Source organism: Solanum tuberosum, unplaced genomic scaffold (assembly GCF_000226075.1).
Source record: "Solanum tuberosum cultivar DM 1-3 516 R44 unplaced genomic scaffold, SolTub_3.0 scf00797, whole genome shotgun sequence".
Lineage (NCBI taxonomy): Eukaryota > Viridiplantae > Streptophyta > Magnoliopsida > Solanales > Solanaceae > Solanum > Solanum tuberosum.
The window spans coordinates 12,236-39,126 of record NW_006239729.1 but is presented as its reverse complement, the minus strand read 5'-3'; the positions used below and the strand labels follow the sequence as shown (position 1 = coordinate 39,126).

At 32.4% G+C, this 26,891-nt stretch overlaps 2 protein-coding genes and 3 pseudogenes across 2 annotated transcripts; 1 reads left to right on the top strand and 4 right to left on the bottom strand.

The window, feature by feature from the left end:
* Positions 1-2,622: 2,622 nt before the first annotated feature.
* On the bottom strand, positions 2,623-5,196 carry LOC102578774 (glucan endo-1,3-beta-glucosidase A-like; annotated as a pseudogene).
* A 1,055-nt stretch (positions 5,197-6,251) lies between these two features.
* On the bottom strand, positions 6,252-8,772 carry LOC102579100 (glucan endo-1,3-beta-glucosidase A-like). The gene is made up of 2 exons (XM_006367496.2): positions 8,677-8,772; positions 6,252-7,383 (listed from the first exon to the last, which is right to left on the bottom strand). Exons 1-2 carry the CDS (start codon positions 8,738-8,740, stop codon positions 6,389-6,391), a joined length of 1,059 nt encoding a protein of 352 aa, XP_006367558.1. The 5' UTR covers positions 8,741-8,772; the 3' UTR covers positions 6,252-6,388.
* A 2,055-nt stretch (positions 8,773-10,827) lies between these two features.
* LOC102579427 (glucan endo-1,3-beta-glucosidase A-like) lies at positions 10,828-12,397 on the bottom strand (annotated as a pseudogene).
* Positions 12,398-18,918: 6,521 nt separating this feature from the next.
* On the top strand, positions 18,919-20,586 carry LOC102579752 (glucan endo-1,3-beta-glucosidase-like). Its single transcript, XM_006367497.1, has 2 exons — positions 18,919-19,009; positions 19,637-20,586. Exons 1-2 carry the CDS (start codon positions 18,919-18,921, stop codon positions 20,584-20,586), a joined length of 1,041 nt encoding a protein of 346 aa, XP_006367559.1.
* Positions 20,587-23,459: 2,873 nt separating this feature from the next.
* Positions 23,460-26,891, bottom strand: part of LOC102580396 (glucan endo-1,3-beta-glucosidase A-like) — a 3,815-nt pseudogene continuing 383 nt past the window's right edge.

Sequence of the window (26,891 nt, the reverse complement as noted above, 5' to 3'; positions counted from 1 at the left end):
TTTGATATTTGAAAAACCCGAACCAACCCGATCATGTTACACAAATAAATCACAGTACTATATTTAAAGGTTCAAATTAATTCTTTAAAAATCATGTCTAGAATATATTTATAGAACAAGAAAAAATCGCAACTTATAAATAGTGTAATTTTTCATCAAATAAGATCAGGGTGAACCCTCTTGGCTCAAGCTCTGCCCCAGACCGAACTTGACACTAACTTATGTTTGGTGGTTTCCTTGATCATTTAGCTCGAAAATCACTTAATTATTAAAATACACCAATATAAGCACAATCACTTAAATTAATACTTCAAAAAAAATACTAAAAAGATAAAACAAATAATGAGTAAATATATGAATTTAAGTTCTTTTTATCAAAATAGGCCTAATTGTATTTTCATGTGTCATGTTATGATAAACTAATAAACACTCATCATGCAAATATATTAAATACAATCCATTTTTTCCTTGTACAATTCCATATACCTCTATCACTTTTAGGTTAAGAATTTGTGCAAAATTTCTTCAATTTTGACAAAATTGCACTATTCTACCATGTAGTGCCTCACTTGGTATGGTTGGATTCTCCAACTTTAATTTTGTAGCTATAATTTTAAAAAAAACATCACTAACGAACAAGAAAAGAAATGTGTTTTTAATGTTTTCCTATATAAGAAGCAATAAAATGGTTTTTGATATACAAATTACATGTTCCATTTTTTTTCAATGGCTTTGTGCTTTCACTAAACGTGGCTTGGTTGCAACTATCTTTCTATTTATTGGGTTGTTGATGTGCAATGTCCAAATGACAGGTCTTTTTCTTTCTTTCTCTACACATACATACGCGCGATAAAGGCGAATTCATAATTTAAAATTGTTATTGATCGATTGTACTGATTGAGTTATTTCTATCTTTTTTCATATGTATATATATGCATGGTTCTAGTTATATTTATATTAACTCTAGTTATTCGGATCATAGTATATATTTTGATTATTGTATGGTATTGTTATAAGAACCGAATATAAATCTTTTTTTTTGTGCTTAGGTTTTATGTAACTTAAAGGATCATCCGTTACAAAAAGAAACTGATCTATATGTAGTAGTTCTAGTAGCATCTCTAGCTAGTGCATATGTTACAAAAGATGGAGATGCATCAAAAACTGATCTATAAAGCTATTTTATTTTGTCTATCTTTTTTGCTATTTCTTTGTTAGATATGATTTACTTGAGTCGAGACTCTATTGGAAATAGTCTTTTTAACGTCATAAGGTAAAAGTAATATTGTGTACATAAATATATATATACTCCCCAAATTCCACTTTTGAGATTACACTGAATATATTTTGGTTGTTGTTGTTTTGACACCATTTTCTTCTTCTTTTTCCTCAATGTATAGGGGCAAATTATAATATTGGAGTGTGTTTTGGCATCATTTTCTCTTTCTTGTTTCTTGGACATGATTTACTTCAGTCGAGACTTTGTCGAAAACAGTTTATTTAATTACCTTCATAAGGCCAATAGGAATAATTAAGATTGTGTATGTGCAAACACCCTCCCTAAGCCCCACTTATGAAATTACACTGAACATTTTCTTTTTTTTTTCTTTTCCCTCAATGTATAGGAGCATATTCTAATATTGGAGTATGTTATGGAAAAATTGCCAACAATTTATCATCAGATCAAGACATCATAAATCTATACAAGGCCAATGGGATTAGAAAGATGAGAATATACTATCCAGATACAAATGTCTTCAATGCTCTCAAAGGAAGTAACATTGAAATAATTCTTGATGTCCCAAATCAAGATCTTGAAGCCCTAACCAATCCTTCAAATGCTAATGGTTGGGTTCAAGATAATATAAAAAATCATTTTCCAGATGTTAATTAATTCAAATATACATCTATAGGAAATGAAGTATCTAATGGTCAAATTTTGCAATTTGTTCTTCCCGTGATGAAAAATGTTTACAACGTGTTATCAGTAGCAGGGTTACAATCTAAGATCAAGGTCTCAGCTGCGGCATTTTCACGTGCTTGGCCCGAATCGAACCCGCTTTTAGATGAGATAGTTACACACTTCAACACATTTAACTACTATTGTATATAGTTATATACTCTTTCCATTAGAATTTGTTTGTCTTAGCTTTTCTTTTTAAATCTATTTCAATATGAACGTCTCTTTTAGTTTTTGACCATTTTGAAAGTTAAACTTTCTACACGACATGTTTAATTAAGACCACTAGATTAAATGACATTTTGGTACATTCTTTACTTAATTTCTTAAAAGCCATATATCAAATCAAAATCAGATAACCAAACTAAAATGGGGAAGTAATAAAAAATTTATTGTTATAATACATTAGTAAAATCTAAATTAGTCATTAATCTTGCTCTGTTAGTGTGTGTGTGTGTGTGTGGGGGGGGGGGAGAGAACTAAAAGTTTTAAAATCATGACGATCTGAAATGAATTCTAAGTAATCTAATAGGTTAACTAGATTGAATATAATATACAGGCATATCTATGTTATCATAATTTGCATGCATTTCTTAAAAATGTATTTCTTAGTATATATAACATATATATATTTTCATATCAAGGAAACGCCAAGGAGGCCGTACATTTGTCAACACATTAATTATAAGATATGCTATCATTTTACTGAGGAGAAAGGCACACAAATTTCTCCTTATTATTCATAGCACTATATATTAATTATAATATGGTATCATCAATTGAAATTGAGTTGATACTTTGCCCTCTGATCTGGATAAAAGAGTCCAAAATGTTGCTCACTTGGTTGTCCATCCTTTTGATTTTCATCAAACATGGCGAATAAATAAGTTTCTATGGTACTTCCAGGTTTCTTTAGTGTTCCAGTCCCTCCTTTCACATGATTAATCAAATTCGTATAATAAGTCTGTGCATTTCCATGTTGCTGCAGGATGTCCCTCAGAAGGCCAACCACTTTCCGATACAATGATCTCAATATTTTGTCCTCCAAGTTTCTCCATAGCAAAATACATTGAATCCAAAAGGGCATCAAAAAAATTTTGATATCCCGCGGAATTAGTCCCTTGATCGTTGAAAAGTGCATAAGAAAGAGGAACGTCGTTAGTGTTATAAATATGGCCAAAATAAGAGTAGATATTGGCTAAGAGTGGGAGGTTATTTCGTGCTAGAAATTCGATTATGGGATTAATGAAGCTTTTGTATTCTTCGTGAAAAATACTAGCACTTGGTGGGTAGGTGTTTGTTAAGAGCCCTGAATATGTCGCGGTTGAGACCTTAATTTGATCATGCAATCCTGCTGATGTTAACGCGTTGTAAACATTTTTCATTGCTGGACCAACAAATTGTGCATATTGACCGGTATTTGTTTCAGGATCAACTTCATTTCCAACGGCTATATATTTGAATTTAACATCTGGAAAATTACTTATTATATTATCTTGAACCCAACCATTGGCACTTGAAGGTTTGGCTAGGGCTTCAAGATCTTGATTTGGGACATCAAGAATTATTTCAATGTCACTTCCTTTGAGAGCATTGAAGACATTTGTGTCTGGATAGTAAATTCTCATCTTTTTAATGCCATTAGAATTGTATAGGTTTTTGACATCTTGATCTGATGGCAAATTGTTTGCAAATTTTCCATAGCATACTCCAATAGGTTGTGCTCCTACATTATAATGATAAATAGTTATAGTTTGGACTATAATTATAAATAGTATTGTTTATCTATTCACAATTCATCAAAATAAGAAAGGAAAGAGGAGAGCGGGATAAAGAGTGATAGAAGAGAGACAAGCAAGATCAGGAGAGATAGAGGAGAGAGGCAAGCATGTTGTATCTTAGAAACCACTTGTATATCTTAATTGAAACTAAGATACACATATACACAATCTCTTCTCTTTCTCTCTATCTTTCCCAAATCTCGCTGTCATTTCTCCTCTCTCAATCTTGCACACAGATACTCAAATGCACATATTAGTTTTGAAATTGAAATATAGATAGGCATATACATATTGTATCACCCTTAAAATAAATACACATCTGTATCAATTTATTGTGATATACAAATGATAAAAAATATTGATACAATGTTTGAATATCATCCCGAAAATAAATATATAAATACAGTATTTTTTTTATAATAATTGTATTAGTTTTTTTATATATATCTAGTCAAATAATAGCTATATCAATTTTTATATTGTTTTTTGATACGTAGATCAATTGGATGTATCATTATGTATCTATTAAAGAAGATATACATTGATAATAATTGTTTCATTTTTTCTGATACATATATAGAATTGGTTGTATCAATCGAAGAAGATACACTTTGATAATAACTGTATCATTTTTTCTGATACATATATACAATTGGTTGTATCAATCTAAGAAGAATAAGAGATTCAAACATTGAACAACAAATCAAGAACCCATAATGGGAATTTTTGATATACCGACATTAATCCAATAAAAATGAATCAATAATTGGCAAGTCACATAGAAAATATTGAAGATCAAGAAACACATGTAGATAAAAATTAATAATTCAGGTAAAGATTAATTGAGTTTTGTATTAATATATAAGAAACATATAAGGATAAGAAGAAAGATTCATGCAATAAATTGTAGAGAGGCAGAGAGAGGGCGAGAAAAAAATGTGAGAGGAGAGTGGTGAGCAAAACAAGAAAAGGGAAAAGAGATTAGTTATAAAATTCCAAGAATAGCTATGATAGATAAAAAAAAGAAAATTTAAGTACCGCTTAATTAAGTATATACAGTAATTATGTTTTGCTTAGTTATGTAGATTTATCATCCTTTATGTCCTCGGCAATAGGACCCTCTTAATTTTGAAAAATATGAAGTGCTTTTTTATAGAATTTTAAACTCATTTACACCAACATCAGAAGAATTGTTATACTATTAGGTCACCTAGAAGTAAATACCCCTAACTATTTATAGTAACTGAGATCAATAGCCTAGTCAATAAAATAGATAATCTGCTATGATATTATAATATGTTACTCTTAATATATAATGTAAAAATACATTATTAGTGTGTATGTAAGAGAGAGAGAGACCTGTCATTTGGATTAACAGACCAACAAGTAAAAGGGAAGCTACAAGAAAACTTTGAAAAGACATAGCAAAATTGGAATTGAAAAGAGTAAGAAATATTAGAGGTAAAATTGTGTGTCAAGGAAACATCAAATTACTTCTTATATAGACAAAAAGAAGAAAAGCAGTGTGGAAAAAAAAAACTAAGTCAAGTTTACCCTAAGAAGAAGTTCACTTGATAGTGAAATTTAGTCATATAAACGTATCTAATGGGGGATGAAGAAATTTCTAATCTAGAGTAGGTGATGGGAAAAAAATGAGAAAAAAATGGTTGATTTTAAACTATACTCAATAGTGTAAGGGTAAACTTGTACTTTTTCTTCTCAAAGAACATGGACATGTGAAGTCTACTCATTTAATTGTTAGAATTTTTTTTTTTTTGAACCCAATAGTTATTGTATATAGAATTTTGATTGTTGTAATTAGGGGTGTATATGACCGGGTTGGTTCGGGTTTTTCAAATATCAAATCAAGCCATTTGTGAAAAATATTTTAAATTTATAAACCAAATCAAGCTAGTAAAATTTGGGTTTTTTCGAAAATATTGAACATTAAGGTATAAATATTTGATCAAATACTATAACACCGACTTTGATCCAAGACACAACTCCCCACTCCAATTTAAGATCCAATTCCCGATTCCGGACCCGACAAGTAAAAGCAAATGGAGGACGTAACTGTTTGCATGTTATAGTGTTTTTAGTTTTTTGAAACTTCCATGAATCAAAATATCAAGTGTAAATTGAAAGTTTCCATGTTTGAAATTAGAGTTCAATGTACATCAAATACAGCAAGTACAAACTGCAAGTCTCCATCTTTTCAGCCTTACTCAGTTATTTCAATGTTAAAATTAAGCAGTACTAAGAAAAAAGGGTGTACTTCTTTAATGTTAAAAGAAAAGTATTGAAAGTACTCCCGGATTGGGTTCAAATTATTAGTTTTGTTTCTAAACTATTGACAGTCTTAAAAATTGGTAAATAAAATAAAAGTTCTTTATAAATTACTAGAAATTTGTTATAATTGTATATTTACACAGTAATTCTAGGTACTTAATCAGGTTGAATATAACATAAAGTCAAATGGATTTTTAAGTATATGTAACATATATTGATATCAAGGTTACACAATAGGCCGTACATTTGTCAACACATATTAATTATGAGGTATGTGCTATCATTTTATTGAGGAGAAAGACACACAAATTTCTCCTTATTATTCATAGCACTATATATTAATCATAATATGGTATCATCAATTGAAATTGAGTTGATACTTTGCCCTCTGATCTGGATAAAAGAGTCCAAAATGTTGCTCACTTGATTGTCCATCCTTTTGATTTTCATCAAACATGGCGAATAAATAAGTTTCTATTGCCCTTCCTGGTTTCTTTGGTGTTCCAACCCCTCCTTTCACATGATTAATCAAATTCGTATAATAAGTTTGTGCATTTTCCAAAGTTATTGCAGGGTGTCCTTCAGAAGGCCAACCACTTTCCGATACAATGATCTCAATATTTTGTCCTCCAAGTTTCTCCGTAGCAAAATACATTGAATCCAAAAGGGCATCAAAAAGATTTTGATATCCCGCAGAATTAGTCCCTTGATCGTTGAAAAGTGCATAAGAAAGAGGAACGTCGTTAGTGTTATCAATATGGCCAAAATAAGGGTAAATATTGGCTAAGAGTGGGAGGTTATTTCGTGCTAGAAATTCGATTATGGGATTAATGAAGCTTTTGTATTCTTCGCGAAAAATACTATCACTTGGTGGGTAGGTGTTTGTTAATAGTCCTAAATATGTCGCGGTTGAGACATTGATTTGATCTTGCAATCCTGCTGATGTTAATGCGTTGTAAACATTTTCCATTGCTGGACCAACATATTGTGTATATTGACCGGTATTTGTATCGGGATCAATTTCATTTCCAACGGCTATATATTTGAATTTAACAGGATCAACTTCATTTCCAACGGCTATATATTTGAATTTAACATCTGGAAAATTACTTATTATATTATCTTGAACCCAACCATTGGCACTTGAAGGATTGGCTAGGGCTTCAAGATCTTGATTTGGGACATCAAGAATTATTTCAATGTCACTTCCTTTGAGAGCATTGAAGACATTTGTGTCTGGATAGTAAATTCTCATCTTTTTAATGCCATTAGAATTGTATAGGTTTTTGACATCTTGATCTGATGGTAAATTGTTGGCAATTTTTCCATAGCATACTCCAATAGATTGTGCTCCTACATTATAATGACAAATAGTTATAGTTCGGACTATAATTATAAATAATAGGTGTAGTTTATCTAATCACAATTCATAACAACAAATTTAGAGATGAAAGAGAGACGAGTGAGATTGGGAGAGATGGAGGAGAGAGGCGAGCATATTGTATCTTAGAAACAATTTGTTTCTTAATTGAAATTGAGATACACAATCTCCTCTCTTTCTCTATCTCTCTCACACACAAATCTTGCTCTCACCTCTCCTTTCTCAATCTCGCACACAACTACACAAATGCACATATTAGTTTTGAAATTGAAACATCAGCCCTAAAATAAATATACAGAGATACAGTACTTTCCTATAATAGTTGTATCCGATTTTTCTACACACAAATCTATTCAGATAATAGTTATATCAATTTTTATAATTTTTCTGATACATAGATACAATTGGATGTATCAATATGTATCAATCAAAGAAAATATATTTTGATAATAACTTTATCAAAAAAAATTTGATACATATATACAATTGGTTGTATCAATCGAAGAAGATACACTTTGATAATAACTGTATCATTTTTCTGATACATATACAATTGATTGTATCAATATAGAATATTCAAACAGTGAACAACAAATCAAGAACCCGGGAATTTTTTATATACCAGCATTAATCCAATAAAAATGAATCAACAATTAGCAGCCACCTAGAAAATATTGAAGATCAAGAAGCACATATATAAAAAAATCAATAATTCATGTAGCGCTTTAATGGAATTTTGTATTGATATGAGAACGATAGAAGGATAAGAAGAAAGATTCACGCAATGAATTATAAGTGTGAAAGAGAGAGGGCAAGAAGGAAATGTGAGAGGAAAGGGGAAGGGAGAAAGAGGGAGGAGAGTGTCAAGCGAGAGAGGAAGAGAGAGGAGAAATTTGCCATAAAATCTCGAGTATAGTTAGATACTTTTTAAAAGTATTGCTTGATTAATACATATAGTAGTTATGTTTGCTTAGTTACGTAGATTTATCATCCTTTATGTCCTCACCAATAGGACCCTCCTAATTTAAAAAAAATATGAAGTGCTTTTTAACTAGAATTTTTTAACTCATTTACACCAACATCGAAAGAATTTTTATACTATCAAGTCATCTAGAATTAAATACCCCTAACTATTTATAGTAACTGAGATCAATAGCCTAGTAAATAAGATAGATAATCTGCTACGATATTGTAATATGTTATTGTTAATATATAGTGTAAAAATACATTACTAGTGTGTATGTTAGAGAGAGAGAGAGAGAGACCTGTCATTTGGATTAACAGCCCAACAAGTAAAAAGGAAGCTCCAACAAAACTTAGAAAAGACATAGCAAAATTGGAATTGCGAAGAGTAAGAAATATTTGAGGTGAAATTGTGTGTTAAGGAAACATCAAATTATTTCTTATATAGACAAAAATAAGAAATGTAGTGTGGAAAAAAAAAACTAAGTCAAGTTTACCCTAAGAAGTTCAATTAATAGTAAAATTTAGTCATGTAGAATAATCAAGTCATATAAACGTATCTAATGGGGATGAAGAAATTTCCAATCTAGAGTAGGTGATGGAAAAAAAATGAGAAAAAAATGGTTGATTTTAAACTATACTCAATAGTTTAAGGGTAAACTTGTACTTTTTCTTCTCATAGAAAATGTACATGTGAAGTCTACTCATTTAATTGTAAGAAATTTAGTAAGTATATATGATTTATTTTTTTGTGAACCCCATAGTTATTGTATATATATAGAATTTGTGATTATTGTAAACACTCATAAATTACAAATTTTGAATCTATCTTGAAAGAAATTAGTGACGACAATCTAGAAGCAAAACAAGTTACCTTGTCAACAGGGACGGATCTAGGGAGTTGTCAGGATGTTCAACCATAAATAGATCCACGTTTGAGAAAGGGGATGCACTTGCATCCGTTAACTTCGAAAACACTTATGTGTATACCTAAACAACGACCATAGATTTAATTGTGCACTCTTAAACATAAAAGCTCATTTGGTGCACTAGTCCAATGCCACATGTAAAAAAGTCAAGTCAGACTCGAACTAGCAACCTCAAATACATTGAGGGTCGAGATCATCAAATCACCCATTGAACGATATTACATTTTTGTTTAATTTATATTAACTGATACCTTTGATTTTATACTTGTTTGACAAAAAAATTTATCGAGGTGTCAAAATTTAACATAACACGCATTCACATTTAATAGTGCACCCATCGTCCTCAAATTCTGAACATATGTAGAAAGTTCAAATTTACTAATGTGATGGAGTGAATGAATTTTACGATACGAGAATAATGGCTTATTCCATTCAATACAAGGAAAAGGTCAAATTATTTTATATCAAGTGAAATTGAGCAATTTTGCATGTCTAATATAACTATCATCGTTAAGAAAATATATTTATACTCCACTTCTTTCAATTTATTTATTTTATTTTTAGTCCATTTAAAAAGAAATAAAAGATTGAAAGCGCGTATCCAGGATTTTGAGATGATAAGTGCACTATTACGTAAAGATGGAATATAGATATAAATTTGATCGGTTTAACATTTAGGTTCTTATCACTAAAAATAATTAAAATTTTAAAATTATAGGTCCAAAATTATTTTTACCTATCCAAACCACTTAGAGAGGCGTTACCCAATTTTAGAAAGGAAAATAATACGACATAAATAAAAGATTAAAATTTCCAACATCACTTAGAGAGGTGCACCCAATCATAAGCGCACGGTATGATACTTCAACTATGAGTTCACATATATATATTTAAATATTTAAAAAAATATATAATACTACTATATATGATTTCAGGAGGGGAGCATGGGTTCACGTGAACCCGGTGACCCCGTCCTGGTACTTTTTGGGTGTTTCTTTCCTTTTTTGACAACTCTTTAATTTTAACTTTCCATATAACATGTTTAAGATCACAAAATTAAAGGACATGTTGGTATCTACATACCTTTAATTAACAAAATTGAAAAGTTTTCTTTACTTTCTTAAACTTCATGTGAAATCAAAATCAAAATCAGACAAATAAATTGAAACAGAGAGTTGATAAATATATACCAAGAACACAAAATTTATATGAACACAAAGATGAAGTTTTGAAAATATAAACTTGATCTTTCTGGAGAATAAAAGAATTCTTTGAGGAATATTATAGAGTAAGATACTCTGTTAAAGTTACGTTGCAATTTTCCATAGTTGGATTTAAATAAAATTGATGGTTATAACCAAAGAATAAAAGACACACCCTTTCAATTAAAATACTTAATATTAATTTTGATATCAAGGAACACAAAAGAGGCCATACATTTTCTCACTACATATTAATTAAATATACCATCATTTATTGAAAGATAAAAACATACCATTTCTCCTTATTATTCATATATAATTATAATATGCTATCATTAATTAAAATTGAGTTGATACTTTGGCCTCTGATCAGGATAAAAGAGTCCAAAATGTTTCTCACTTTCATCTCCCATCTTTTCATTTTCATCAAACATGGCGAATAAATAAGTTTCTATGGTCCTTCCAGGTTTCTTTGGTGTTCCAGCCCCTCTTTTCACATGATTAATCAAATTCGTATAATAAGTCCTCTCATTTTTCAAAGTTGCTGCAGGGTGTCCCTCAGAAGCCAACCACTTTCCGATACAATAATTTCAATATTGTATCCAAAAGTTTCTCCATAGCAAAATACATTGAATCCAAAAGGGCATCGAAAAGATTTTGATATCCCGCGAAATTAGTCACTTGATCGTTGAAAAGTGCATAAGAAAGAGGAACGTTAGTGTTATAAATATGGCCAAAATAAGGGTAAATATTGACTAAGAGTGGAAGTTTTTTTTGTATTAGAAATTGGATTATGGGATTAATGAAGCTTTTGTATTCTTCGCGAAAAATACTAGCACTTGGTGGGTAGGTGTTGGTTAAGAGCCCTGAATATGTCGATGTTGAGACCTTGATTTGATTTTGCAACCCTGCTGATGATAACGCATTGTAAATATTTTCCATTGCTGGACCAACAAATCGTGCATATTTACCACTATCTCTACCAGGATCAACTTCATTTTCAACGACTATATATTTGAATTTAACATCTGGGAAATGACTTATTATATTATTTTGAACCCAACCATTGGCACTTGAAGGATTGGCTAGGGCTTCAAGATCTTGATTTGGGACATCAAGAACTATTTCAATGTTACTTCCTTTGAGGGCATTAAAGACTTTTCTATCTGGATAGTAAATTCTCATTTCTTGATGTTATTAGCATTATATAATTTTATGACATCTTGATCTGATGCTAAATTATTGGCAATTTTTCCATAGCATACTCCGATAGGCTGCGCTCCTACATTATGACAAAAAAAGAACGTCAAAATAATAATAATAACAACAACAATAATAACACCTTAATGAAAACAAGTTGATGTCGATAATGTGAATCTTTAGTACTGGTCATTATACACAATAAAAAACACTAAAAATACTCTAATGGTTGGTTAATATATCCACAAATAACTTATTTGTAGATGTCACAATTGCGTGACGTTATTAAACCTATTTTTTAATGTCCTTATCAATAGGGCCTACTGCACCTTCCTAGAACAAAAATAAATATGTAGTGTTATTTAATAGGACATTCATAAGTAAATATGCATGCATGAGAGGAGCAATAGTATAATTCATTTGAATTAAGTACTTCTAACACGGGGCATAAATATATGTATAAAACGTTACTATAATTGACACAAACAGTTGGTGAAAACCCAAAATTTTAAATATAACGATCTCAGTATTGAAAAGTTTAGAATCTGTCTATACGTGAGTGTGTGTGTATGTAAGAAGAGAGAGACCTGTAATTTGGATTAGCAGCCCAACAAGTAAAAGGGAAGCTACAAGAGAACTTAGAAAAGCCATAGCAAAATTGGAATTGAGAAGAGTAAGAAATAGTTAGAGGTGAAAATTGTGTGTTAAGGAAACATAAAATTGCTTCTTATATAGGCAATAAGAAGAAGATAACCAAGAAAGGTAGTAGTGGAAAAAAAGCCAAGTCAAGTTGCCCTATGAAGAAGTTTGATGAATAGTAAAATTTTGTCAAGTAGAATAACCAAGTCCAAGTGGAGATGAAGAAAGTTCAAATCTAGTGGTAGGTGATGGAAAAAAAAATAAAATGGTTGATTTCTTTTAATATATGGAAAACATCCAACAATGTGAAATTGAGTAACTTAATTTGCCTTCATGTTAGGAAAGTCTTGTGTTTTTCCCTTTGGTTCCTAAATGAGCTTTAACTTAAACGACAGCATATTTATGCATATCTTATCTCTATCTTTGCAGGATAGAGAAGTTGTTTCAAATAGACTCCTGCTATAGTCAATCTTTAACACCTTCTCACTAATATATACATCCTCGCTCCTAGTCTTCATATATCTGAATCATCTCAACCTCGCTTCCATTATCTACTCTATCATGGATATGTACCCTCATCTTATTCCGGCTTGTATAACATTGTTTTTAATCATGTCTCTCTTAGTATATATGTCCATTCATCCATATGAACATTCTCGTATTTGTTACCCTCATCTTCTGAATGTGGATATTCTTGATTGGCCAGCACTCAACCTCATACAATAATGTTGGTCTAACCACCGGTTTGTAAAACTTATATTTTAATCATTGACGACACATTTGTATCACACGTTAATACCCTAGTGGCGAGCTTCTATTTCACTCACACCGCTCCTATACGGTGTGCAATATCATCATCAATTGCTCAGTTTCCTTAAATTATAGACTTAACATACTTGCAGTTTTCTCTCTTGGGTATATATTACTAGTGTATCGATCTTTACTTCCAACTCTACCTCATGCGTCACGTCACCAAACTTGCACTCCGAGGTGCTCTATCTTAGTCATGCTTAACCTAAAACCTTTAGATTCCATGGGTGCTCTCCAAAGTTTCAATTTATCATTAACTCCACTACACGACTCGTCAGTCAATACTATGTCATCTGCAAATAACATACATCACAACACCTCCTTTTAAATATATAATGCCAATATATTCATCACTTAGGCATAAATGAATATGCTAAGGGTTAATCCATAGTGCAATCCCATCACGATATCAAGGAATATTTTGAGTCATCTCCCACGGTCCTAACTCAGGTTTTCTCTCCGCATACATGTCTTTAATAACCTTAATGTAAGCCATAAATGCACCTCTAAACTCCAAACATCTCCAAAAGATATCCCGGACGACTTTATCATATATCTTTTTAGGTTAATAATTACCATGTGTAAGTACTCCCTTTTTTTGTTTCTATATTGTATTGATCCAACAATTTCTTATAAGATGCATGTATGGCTTTTGTAGTGGAACGCCTTGACATAAATTCAAATCGGTTTCCCTCTGCAACTCTGTTTTGACCACAAATATTTTTTTTTGAAAAAATATTATTAAATTGTATATTTCTGTTAAACACCATCACATAATTTAACACGGGGAGAGTAGACAAGGAGAAGAGGGCAAGGAAGAAAATGTTAATTAAAAGTATAATTTTGTATCGAATACCAAGTCGTAGCCTGTGAAACACTTCATGGAATATTATATTAAAGTATATAACAATGTAATATTGGTCGATATGAAGAAAGTATTAAAATTATGTAGAAAGTTCAAATCTAGTACTGTGATGGAGTCAATGAGTTGTACGATAATAAATGGCTGGTTCCATTCAATACGAGGAAAAAGCTCAAATTGAGCATATTTTTTCTTGTTTTTCATGTACGACATTCGGTACTTATATTAAAGTTCGATTAATTTAATTTTAAGTCAGGTAAAATTATTTTTAAAATTAATTATTGTAGTTTATTATTTATTTCTTCCTTTCTTATTCATTTTTCGTCTTCATCAAATCTGAGATAAGGCACAAGCACACCCTACCCTATGACCGAAATTACAAAAACACATTTTACCCCCCCCCCCCCCCTCCAAAATAAATCCATATTTTTTGTAAGTTTGTACACCTTTTTGGCTTACATGGCATCCAAACATCTCTCGTGTGCCTCAACTACGTGAGTCACGAAGTGTGCCACGTAAGTCAAAAGGTGTATAAAAAGTACCCAAAAAAATGAATTTGGGCGTAATAGGACCTTAGTTTAGTTAAGATGTGTCTCTGAGATTTCGATCATAGTCTAGAAGTAGTTGTGTCTTAGCTCAATCGCTATATCTTTTGCTAATAATAGTAAATTGGGTGAAACACCTAACTATGGGTAAGATAAAAAAAAAAAAAACTATTAACAAATCTAATTTGAAACCACCGCTATGTTTTATCATAATAGTTATAAATCTTAATAACTCAGTTGGTTAACTATCTAAACATTCGTCTTATTGATGAGGTTTCCCATTTGCTTTTTCTCTATATTTTTTGGAAAAATAAGTATTCCACACAACCCCATTAATGAAGACAATACCAATCACGATACGATGAACTTGAACAAAACGCCATATCTACTTGGCTCATCTAAGAAAAGTCATATTTTTTGCCCTAACAATTTATGATAATAAAATAGTGGGGCTTGTTAGGTAGCGTGATTGACTGATTAGACATATAGAATTGTGGATGTTCATATAATACTACTCCGATTTTTTTTAATAAGTTTGCAATCAAGTATATATGACTCGAGCAAGTATAGCTTGCAATTAGAAAGTCCTATGGTAACTTTCTAAGAAATATTGCAATCAAGGCAAGTAGTTTATGCAGACAGCTTCGTGAAAACATGTAACATCTCGCAAATTGAAATAACTATGAAGAAGTTAAGAATTGGAAATAGTCATTTTTGGAAAGAATATAAAAATCTGGAAAATATGTCAAGTATGTTAAGTTGAATTTTTGGTCAACTTCAAACGACCATAACTCTTGACTCAGGATGAGTTAGGTGTGTTTCCAGATATCGTAGGAAATATCTTGGAATAATCTTTCCAATGCCGCCGAGTTTGCGCGATTCCAAGTTCGTATGAGTGAGATATGCCCATTTGAAGTTGGGATGTTCAATTAAGGAAAGTCTAAACCGGATTTTGGAGGGGTATTTTAGTCTTTTCCTTTCCCAATTATTTTAATCCATTTTTAGGAGTTTAATTGGGGTCAAATCAGAATTAGATCAGTTTAGAAAAGTTGAAGTTCACGCTAGGGCTTGGAGAAAGGAGAAAAGGCAAGATTCGTTGAGAACGTTCAAGTTTGATTGTGGATTTCGCCAAGGATTCAATCCCACGAGGTATGTGATATCACATAGCATTGGTTTAGTTCACCCACGCGCCAATCATGATTCAATTCAGTGAAGTTTATTTGATTTGAAAGTAAATCCTATGAGTTCTTGATGAAATTCGTTTGAATTCTTGTGGGTTTGTGTTGTTGAAGTTTCTTGAGTTCAATTCATGTTTTTGGGTGTGATTTCGAGTAGAATCTTTCATACTTTGAACATATAATCGATTCTAAGTGTTTGGGGAAAGAACCAAGTGAAATTAGAGGGTTTAGAGATGAAAAACGAAGAAGAAAAGTCGGAGAGCACTTGGGTAGGGTCCTAGGGCGCCGCCCCTCTCAGAGCCCCAAGAAGGGGCCTTTGAATTTTGACCTCTGGGGAGCCGCACCAGCCAGAGCGCCCCAAGTCACTCTCTAAATTTCAAGGGCTAGCGCCCCGCGCCTCTCTGAGCGCCAGGGACGCCAATTCTTCCCATTTCTTCCCCATCTTTTCGTATTAGTTCCTTAGCAACGTACCTATGTTTTCTAGTTGATTCCAACACTCTAAGGTACGTCTAAACATCATGAAATCATCCATAAACATGAGATCATGAACCTTGAATCCATAATTCAATTCAAGGAAAGTTAAGATCAAAGTCAAGAGAAGTAAGAGTCAAGTCAAGTGAAGCTCTTAGAGTTTTCCAAAAGTCTTTTTTTCAAATGTTTTAACTTTTTTTTTAGACTTAAAGTTCAAGTTGAGTAAAAAGTAAAGAGTAAAGATTGAAGTTCATTTCTTCAAAGAAGTATATGGGGACTATGTATTCCCAAAGAGTTTTAAATATTTTCACATTTAACCAAGAAAGGAAACCTTGATTTCCAAAGAGCCATTGAGCTAGTTTTCAGTAAAGAGTAAAAGTAGTATATGGGGACTATGTATTCCCAAAGAGTTTTAAATATTTTCACATTTAACCAAGAAAGGAAACCTTGATTTCCAAAGAGCCATTGAGCTAGTTTTCAGTAAAGAGTAAAAGTTTTCACAATTAAGCAAGAGGGGAAACTTTGATTTCCAAAGTAGCCTTTGAGCTAAGTTTTTGAGCAATTATCTCAAATCACAGAAAGAACTGTGTTTTTAAACATAAGAGATAGTATCATATTTTGGGAGTAGTATTGAGCACTGATATGGGGGAGAGTTCAGACAACTCACAGCCCCCGTAAACCATGTAGCCATCATGGGTAGAAAAGAGTCATACTTTTTAGATGATTCATTTAGTGTCTTTTAGCATAGACTAGTGGATCCACTTAGTAGTTCAGGTTCTATACCCTCGGCAAGGTATATGACGGCCCTGGCAGTGTGAGGCAAAACATTGAATCATTAGAATAGCTATTACGTGGTGGTTGTCGGTTAGAGAAACTCCCACATAAGTATTTGTATTCTTATATACATAGTTTATTATATGTATTTTTATATACATTTCAGAGTTATATTGTATCTTTGCCTACACACAGAGTATTATGGTATATCTAAATACAAAGAGTTAACATCCATGTTTTAAAAGTTTTTCTTTATATTGCATTTACATTACTGCTTTATATTGAAATGAGTTTAGTTGAGTAGAGTTGAGCCAGACAAATCCTTCAGTTCCTTTCAAGCTTATGTCTTGTTTTAGAATTCCCCTCGCATACTCGTACATTCAATGTACTGATGTCATTTGGCCTGCATCTTCTAATGATGCAGACACAAGTAACCAGGATCAGCATCCAGCGCATCGTTGATCCAGTTGAGCACTCAGAGTCTTGTGGTGAGCCTCCTTGCTTTTCGGAGGATCCCTTTTATTGCTTTCAGTATTATTATTAGTTCATTGGGATATCGTGGGTCTTGTCCCGACATCCATCTCAGTTGTTTAGAGGCTTCATAGATAGTTTGATGCTAGTTCTTTAGTCTTTTCATTTCATTATCTTATGTCAAGACTTGAGTTTGCCTTATTGGCTAGTTGAATGTTTTCTTTATAACATTCTAAGTTTTGTTTGGGTTTAACTTCCGCTGAGTAAGTAAGTCAGGCCAAGGGTCCGCTTGGGGTCAGCAATGATTCTCGAGTGTCAGTCCTACCCAGGGTGTAGGCTCGGAGCGTGACAAAACATCTTGTAGATTGTTTTCTAAAATATCGGGGCTAGGTAGCATGATTGACTGATTAGACATTTATAAGCGAATAACATGGCAAAATAATTTATGCAAACAGCTTTTAGAAAAGTCTTGTAGCAACTTCTTGAAGATATACCTTGTTATCAAGCTAGGCGCTTACAGAATAATCTTAAAACTCGTAACAACATTTTTTCTTAAGGTTAAAATAGAAGACTACATCAATCCATTTTGATTTTGTACATCAAATTCTTTCTTCATTTTTTTCCCTCTCTAAAATATTCGTTCTCAACATCTCTTCTTGTCTTGTATTTTTATTATTATTATTTTATAACAAATACTATTCAATTTTAGCTAATGAAGATGTGGGGCACATCTAATTCAAAACTTTTCAAGTGAATATAGAAATATCATGTGCATACAAAAATTGTACCTAACTCACAGTATATATTTAAAGATTCAAATTAATTCTTTAAAAATCATGTCTAGAATATATTTATAGAATACAAAAAATCTGAACTTATTAAATAGTATAAATTTTCATTAAATAAGATTCGGGTGAACCCTCTTGGCTCAAGCTCTGCCCCCAAGACCGACGTGACTAATTTTTGGTGGTTGTCTTGATCATTTAGCTCGAAATTCACTTAATTATTAAAATACACCAATATAAGCACAATCACTTAAATTAATAGTTCAAAAACAATACTAAAAAAAAAAGATAAATAATGAGTAAATATATGTAAGTTCTTTTTTATCAAAATAGACCTAATTGTATTTTCATGTGTCATGTTATGATAACCTAATAAACATTCATCATTCAAATATATTAAATGCAATCCATTTTTTCCTTGTACAATTCCATAGACCTCCATCACTTTTGGGTTAGAATTTGTGCAAATTTTCTTCAATTTTGACAAAATTGCACTATTATACCATGTAGTGCCTCACTTGGTATGGTTGGATTCTCCAACTTTAATTTTGTAGCTATAATTTTTTTTTAAAAACAGCTCTAACGAACAATAAAAGAAATGTGTATTTAATATTTTCCTATATAAGAAGCAATAAAATGGTTTTTTGATATACAAATTACATGTTCCATTTTTTTTCAATGGCTTTGTGCTACTTGTTCACTAAAAGTGTTTTGGTTGCAACTATCTTTCTACTTATTGGGTTGTTGATGTGCAATGTCCAAATGGCAGGTCTTTTTCTTTCTTTCTTTCTTTCTCTACACATATACGCGATAAAGGCGAATTCATAATTTAGAATTGTTATTGATCGACTGTAGATATACTTATTTCTTTTTTTCACATAGGTTCTAGTTATGTTTATGTTAACTCTAGTTACTCGGATCATATTATATATTTTGATTATTGTATGGTATTGTTATAAGAACCAGATATAAAATTGTGTTGTTTTTGTCTAACAATCTTTTTCGCTATTTATTTGTTAGATATGATTTACTTGATGAGTCTAGACTCTGGTTGAAATTAAAAAAAATTTAACTTCATAAGATAAGAATAAGGTTGTGTACGTACATAGTACATACCATGCTCCCCAAATTCCACTTGTGGGATTACACTGGATACATTTTTGTTGTTGTTATTTTGACATCATTTCCCCTCTAATATTGTAGCTTGTTTTGACATCATTTTCCCTTTCTTGTTTCTTAGATATGATTTACTTCAGTTGGGACTCTATCGAAAACAGTTTATTTAACTTCATAAGGCCGTTAAAAGTAATTAAGGTTGTGTACGTGCACACACCCTCCCTAAGCCCCACTTATGGAATGACACTGAATATGTTGTTGTTGTTGTTGTTAATTATAGGGGCATATTCTAATATTGGAGTATGTTATGGAAAAATTGCCAACAATTTACCATCACATCAAGATGTCATAAATCTATACAAGGCCAATGGGATCAGAAAAATGAGAATTTACTATCCAGATACAAATGTCTTCAATGCTCTCAAAGGAAGTAACATTGAAATAATTCTTGATGTCCCAAATCAAGATCTTGAAGCCCTAACGAATCCTTCAAATGCTAATGGTTGGGTTCAAGATAATATAAAAAGTCATTTCCCAAATGTTAAATTCAAATATATATCTATAGGAAATGAAGTATCTAATGGTCAAATTTCGCAATTTGTTCTTTCCGTGATGGAAAATGTTTACAACGAGTTATCAGCAGTAGGGTTACAAGATAAGATCAAGGTCTCAACTGCGACATATTCAGGGTTGTTAGCCAACACCTACCCACCCAAAGATAGTATTTTTCGCGAAGAATTTAAGGGTTTCATTAACCCTATAATTGAATTTCTAGCGCGAAATAACCTTCCAATCTTAGCCAATATTTTCCCTTATTTTGGCCATATTTATAACATGGTCGATATACCGCTTTCTTATGCACTTTTCAACCATGAAAATTCGATAGGATATCAAAATCTTTTCGATGCCCTTTTGGATTCTACATATTTTGCTATAGAGAAAGCCGGAGGACCAAATGTGGAGATTGTTGTATCGGAAACTAGTTGGCCTTCTAACGGACACCCTTCAGCAATGCCCGAAAATGCTCAAATTTATTATAGGAATTTGGTTAATCATGTAAAAAGCGGGGTTGGAACACCAAAGAAACCAGGAAGGATCATAGAAACTTATTTGTTTGCGATGTTTGATGAAAATCAAAAGCAAGGAGAAGTCACAGAAAATCACTTTGGACTCTCCTATCCAAATCAAACTGCAAATTATGATCTCAAATTTATGTATAGTGATAATTAACATATAAAGAACCCTATACTTTTCCCCTCATATGGAAATGTCTTCATACTTTTTCTTCGAGTTGATTTCTCATCTGATTACTTATCTTATATATAGTTTTTATAATTTTATAAAGTCGCCCTTTTTGTCTATCCAATTTTCTTCAAAAGAAGAAAGTAATTATATGAAAAATCTGTAGACACGTGATTTTTGACCATTTTCAAATTTCAGCTCATGACTTGGAACACCATAACTCAATCCCAAGTGGCGACTCTATGAATAAAATCATATCCAATATTGAAAAAACCCTTTTTATTCATCGATCGTAAGAAAAAGGGGTTTTACAAAATCAACTAAGCTTCAACAAAGAAAATGGATCCATATATTTGGTGGCACGAATTTAAAATGAAATTGAATAATAAATAAAGCCTTCTTTACCTCCTAGCGATATAATTGATTGTATTACACGCACCATAGATTGTATTACACGCACCATATCATCACTTCTGGTAAAATATTTATCAGAAATATAGTCATTGCTGACGGTTAAATTTAGGAAAAAACATGATTTGAGGCAAAAATAAGATTAAACGTTGCTAAAAGGCAAAGTTAGAAAACGATTAGTAGAAAAAAATGAAGAATAACATAGAAAAGCATAGCACGAAAAAGAGAAAATAAGAAAGAAAACCAAATGGAAAAGTATAAAAAAAAAAAAAAAATTAAAAAAGCAAGAACAATAGTAGGAGAACTTAAATTGAAAATAACCACGAGGAGAATTATGATAAATGGGAGAACAAGATGAGGTCAAGTGTGATATGTCACATGGATGATTTTTCGCTTATTAAGGACACGTCACATATGGTAGCATAAGTTTCGAGTAAAAAAGGTTGAAAATAAAACCAATTTAGGCCCATATGGCCATAACAAACATTCCACCAGCAGCTAATAATATAACCATACACATAAGTTCATGTTCAACTCTAGAAAAAAAAAAATTCATGATCATAAGGTGGGATTAATTAGTTTTAAAATTAAAATTTGCTAGTGACTGAATTGTTACGTAGTGTCCTAGTTTTATAAGTTCTCATAAACGGTTTTAGTGGGTTTGGTAGGAAGAGAAATTTTTTTAAATAAAAATAATTTTAAAAAATAAGTAGAATTTCTATTTAACTTTTTATATTTGGTAGTAAAAAGAAAATATTGAACATTAAGGTATAAATATTTGATCAAATACTATAACACTGACTTTGATCCAAGACACAACTCCCCACTCCAATTTAGGATCCAATTCCCGATTCCGGACCCGACAAGTAAAAGAAAATGGAGGACGTAACTGTTTGCATGTTATAGTGTTTTTAGTTTTTTGAAACTTCCATGAATCAAAATATCAAGTGTAAATTGAAAGTTTCCATGTTGGAAATTAGAGTTCAATGTACATCAAAATACAGCAAGTACAAACTGCAAGTCTCCATCTTTTCAGCCTTACTCAGTTATTTCAATGTTAAAATTAAGCAGTACTAAGAAAAAAGGGTGTACTTCTTTAATGTTAAAAGAAAAGTATTGAAAGTACTCCCGGATTGGGTTCAAATTATTAGTTTTGTTTCTAAACTATTGACAGTCTTAAAAATTGGTAAATAAAATAAAAGTTCTTTATACATTACTAGAAATTTGTTATAATTGTATATTTACACAGTAATTCTAGGTACTTAATCAGGTTGAATATAACATAAAGTCAAATGGATTTTTAAGTATATGTAACATATATTGATATCAAGGTTACACAATAGGCCGTACATTTGTCAACACATATTAATTATAAGGTATAAAAAAAAAAAAAAAATTAAAAAAGCAAGAACAATAGTAGGAGAACTTAAATTGAAAATAACCACGAGGAGAATTATGATAAATGGGAGAACAAGATGAGGTCAAGTGTGATATGTCACATGGATGATTTTTCGCTTATTAAGGACACGTCACATATGGTAGCATAAGTTTCGAGTAAAAAAGGTTGAAAATAAAACCAATTTAGGCCCATATGGCCATAACAAACATTCCACCAGCAGCTAATAATATAACCATACACATAAGTTCATGTTCAACTCTAGAAAAAAAAAAATTCATGATCATAAGGTGGGATTAATTAGTTTTAAAATTAAAATTTGCTAGTGACTGAATTGTTACGTAGTGTCCTAGTTTTATAAGTTCTCATAAACGGTTTTAGTGGGTTTGGTAGGAAGAGAAATTTTTTTAAATAAAAATAATTTTAAAAAATAAGTAGAATTTCTATTTAACTTTTTATATTTGGTAGTAAAAAGAAAATATTGAACATTAAGGTATAAATATTTGATCAAATACTATAACACTGACTTTGATCCAAGACACAACTCCCCACTCCAATTTAGGATCCAATTCCCGATTCCGGACCCGACAAGTAAAAGAAAATGGAGGACGTAACTGTTTGCATGTTATAGTGTTTTTAGTTTTTTGAAACTTCCATGAATCAAAATATCAAGTGTAAATTGAAAGTTTCCATGTTGGAAATTAGAGTTCAATGTACATCAAAATACAGCAAGTACAAACTGCAAGTCTCCATCTTTTCAGCCTTACTCAGTTATTTCAATGTTAAAATTAAGCAGTACTAAGAAAAAAGGGTGTACTTCTTTAATGTTAAAAGAAAAGTATTGAAATACTCCCGGATTGGGTTCAAATTATTAGTTTTGTTTCTAAACTATTGACAGTCTTAAAAATTGGTAAATAAAATAAAAGTTCTTTATACATTACTAGAAATTTGTTATAATTGTATATTTACACAGTAATTCTAGGTACTTAATCAGGTTGAATATAACATAAAGTCAAATGGATTTTTAAGTATATGTAACATATATTGATATCAAGGTTACACAATAGGCCGTACATTTGTCAACACATATTAATTATAAGGTATGTGCTATCATTTTATTGAGGAGAAAGACCAAATTTCTCCTTATTATTCATAGCACTATATATTAATCATAATATGGTATCATCAATTGAAATTGAGTTGATACTTTGCCCTCTGATCTGGATAAAAGAGTCCAAAATGTTGCTCACTTGATTGTCCATCCTTTTGATTTTCATCAAACATGGCGAATAAATAAGTTTCTATAGCCCTTCCTGGTTTCTTTGGTGTTCCAACCCCTCCTTTCACATGATTAATCAAATTCGTATAATAAGTTTGTGCATTTTCCAAAGTTATTGCAGGGTGTCCTTCAGAAGGCCAACCACTTTCCGATACAATGATCTCAATATTTTGTCCTCCAAGTTTCTCCGTAGCAAAATACATTGAATCCAAAAGGGCATCAAAAAGATTTTGATATCCCGCAGAATTAGTCCCTTGATCGTTGAAAAGTGCATAAGAAAGAGGAACGTCGTTAGTGTTATCAATATGGCCAAAATAAGGGTAAATATTGGCTAAGAGTGGGAGGTTATTTCGTGCTAGAAATTCGATTATGGGATTAATGAAGCTTTTGTATTCTTCACGAAAAAATACTATCACTTGGTGGGTAGGTGTTTGTTAATATTCCTAAATATGTCGTGGTTGAGACCTTGATTTGATCTTGCAATCCTGCTGATGTTAATGCGTTGTAAACATTTTCCATTGCTGGACCAACATATTGTGTATATTGACCGGTATTTGTATCGGGATCAATTTCATTTCCAACGGCTATATATTTGAATTTAACATCTAAAAAATTACTTATTATATTATCTTGAACCCAACCATTGGCACTTGAAGGATTGGCTAGGGCTTCAAGATCTTGATTTGGGACGTCAAGAATTATTTCTGTCACGCCCCGAGCCTACACCCTGGGCGGGATCGGCACTCGGAGACCATTGCTGGCCCCAAGCGAACCCTTGGCCTGGCTTTCTTAACTCAGTGGAAACCTAACTCAACAGAATAACTTCATGTAAAGAAAAGTCATAAGACAACTTAACTGATACAAATCTAGCCAACAAGGCACCTCGAGTCTCAAAATAGAATATTTACATATATATATATATATATATAGATAGATAGATAGATAGATAGATAAGAGACTCAAAACTAACTGACTGACTGTCTATGAAGCCTCTAAATACTGAGACGGATGTTGGGACAGACCCCGCAACACCCTAATAAAACAAAACTAAGAACACAAAATAATTGAGTCCTCCGGAAAGCAAGGAGGCTCACCACTGACTTTGGAGTGCTCAGCTGGATCAACGACGTGCAAGATGCTGATCCGGGGTACCTGTATCTGCATCGACATAAGATGCATGCCAACTGGCATCAGTACATTGAATGTACGAGTATGCGAGCTGGAAAGCTAAACCACAACTTAAGCTTGAAAAGAGTACAAGAGAACACTTACCTTGGCTCTGTTCAACTCATGAATAACTGAACTCAATATATAAAGCAATAAGCACATGCAATATATAAAGCTTGTAAAACTCTTAAAACATGACGTAAAAATCATATTTATAGTATAATGAAAATACCATGTTTCCTCTCAAGGTCTACTTGTGCAATGTATGAATGAAGTCTCATACCCCTATCCATACTAAGCAGAACCCTCGAGGAACCATGCTCTTTCTACTGTGGGAGCTACTCTAACCGACAAACCACCATTATGAATATGAGTGGTGATACAATGTTTTACCTCACGTTGCCCGAGGACCATCATATACCTTGCCGTGATATAGGAAGCTAATGATACAACGTTCTACCTCACGTTGCCTGAGGACCATCCTATACCTGGTCTTGATATAGGAAGCTAACTTTACTAAGTGGATCCACTAGCTTAACTTTACGGGTTCATCTAAAAAGTATGACCCGTTAACTCTCATGTTGGCTACATGGTTCTTATGGAGAATTGAGTTTAATATGAACTCGCGTCCCCAAATCGGTGCTCGATACTACTCCCAAAATGCTTTTAGCTCATAAGTGTTTTAAACATATCGTTCTTTAAATGAGATAATTACTCAAAATCTAGTCCCAAAGGCTCACTTGGAAACGATGTTCCTTTTTCTTGAAAACTAGCCCTAAGGCTCTTTTGGAATCATAGTTCCTTTCTTACTCAAATGTAAAAACATTTAGAAACTTTTTTGGGAATACATAGTTCCCTAATAGCTTTTGAGAAATGAACTCAACTTACACTCTTGACTTAACTTGAGTCTTGAGACTCTTTACTTGGCGTGAAACTCTAAGCTCTTTGCTTGACTTGAAACTTGAGAGTCTTAAAAATGAAGTTAAAACGTTCAATGAAGACTCTTGAAAAGCTTGGAACACTTGCTTGGACTTACTTCTCAACATGGCTTGACTTGACTCTAACTTCTCTTTAACTTGATACTAACTTGCCTTGAATTGAACTATGGATTCAAGGTATATGATCACACGTATTTAGATGAGTTCGGGATGTTTAGAAACACTTTGGGGTGTTGGAAACAACTAGGGAACATAGGTATAACACTTAGGAACATGCATGAGAAAGCATGGAAGAAATAGGAAAACTTGGTGCTCTTGGCGCTCTGAGAGGCGCGGAGCGCCAGACCAGAAACCTCAGAGAGGGACTGCTGGCGTATTGAGAGGCGCGGCGCCCCAAGGGGAAAACCTCAGAGCCCCTTTTGGGGCGCGCTGGCAGGCGCGACGCGCCAACCCCTTGCCTAGAAAACTCGACTTTTCTCCCTCTTTTCTTCAACTCTAAACCACCCTACCCTCAAGGGTTCCAATACCAACCACTAAGGATCATAAATTCCCTCAACATACAAGAGATTTAACTTCAAACACACAACCAAATCATGTCCCACAACCAACAATAACTTCAACAACACAATCAACAACAACTAACAACTCCAACAACTTCAACAACAATTCCAATCTTTTCTCAAATCATAAAATGAGCTTGGTGTGTGGGGGAAAGGATCAACCCACACAAAGAACTCACATACCATGATAGGGATCACCCCCGACGATTTCCACGACGGAAACATGTTGATCTCCTCTTCTTCTCTTCTTCTTCTCTTCTTCACTCTCAAGAACCCTAACTTTATCTCTTTAAAATGGGATAAAAATGATCCAAAATCAGCCTAACACACCATATAATTCCAAAAGAAATGGCTAGGGAAAAGACCAAAATGCCCTTAATTTTCCGGACAGATTTCCTTGCCAACTGCCCAACTTCTAAAAGGCATAACTCGCTCATACGAACTCGGAATTGAGCAATCTCAGCGGCGTTGGAAAGATCATTCCACAAGCTTCACAATCATAACTGGAAATACTCCTAAATCATCCTGAGATGGAAGTTATG

Bases quoted from the DNA above. Each gene is read 5' to 3' on its own strand.
- LOC102579100 (XM_006367496.2), bottom strand. From the start codon at position 8,740: ATGTCTTTTCTAAGTTTTGTTGGAGCTTCCTTTTTACTTGTTGGGCTG. The intron at 7,384-8,676 runs GTCTCTCTCTCT...ATTATAATGTAG, and splicing joins GCTGTTAATCCAAATGACAG to GAGCACAATCTATTGGAGTA.
- LOC102579752 (XM_006367497.1), top strand. From the start codon at position 18,919: ATGGCTTTGTGCTACTTGTTCACTAAAAGTGTTTTGGTTGCAACTATC. The intron at 19,010-19,636 runs GTCTTTTTCTTT...TGTTAATTATAG, and splicing joins GTGCAATGTCCAAATGGCAG to GGGCATATTCTAATATTGGA.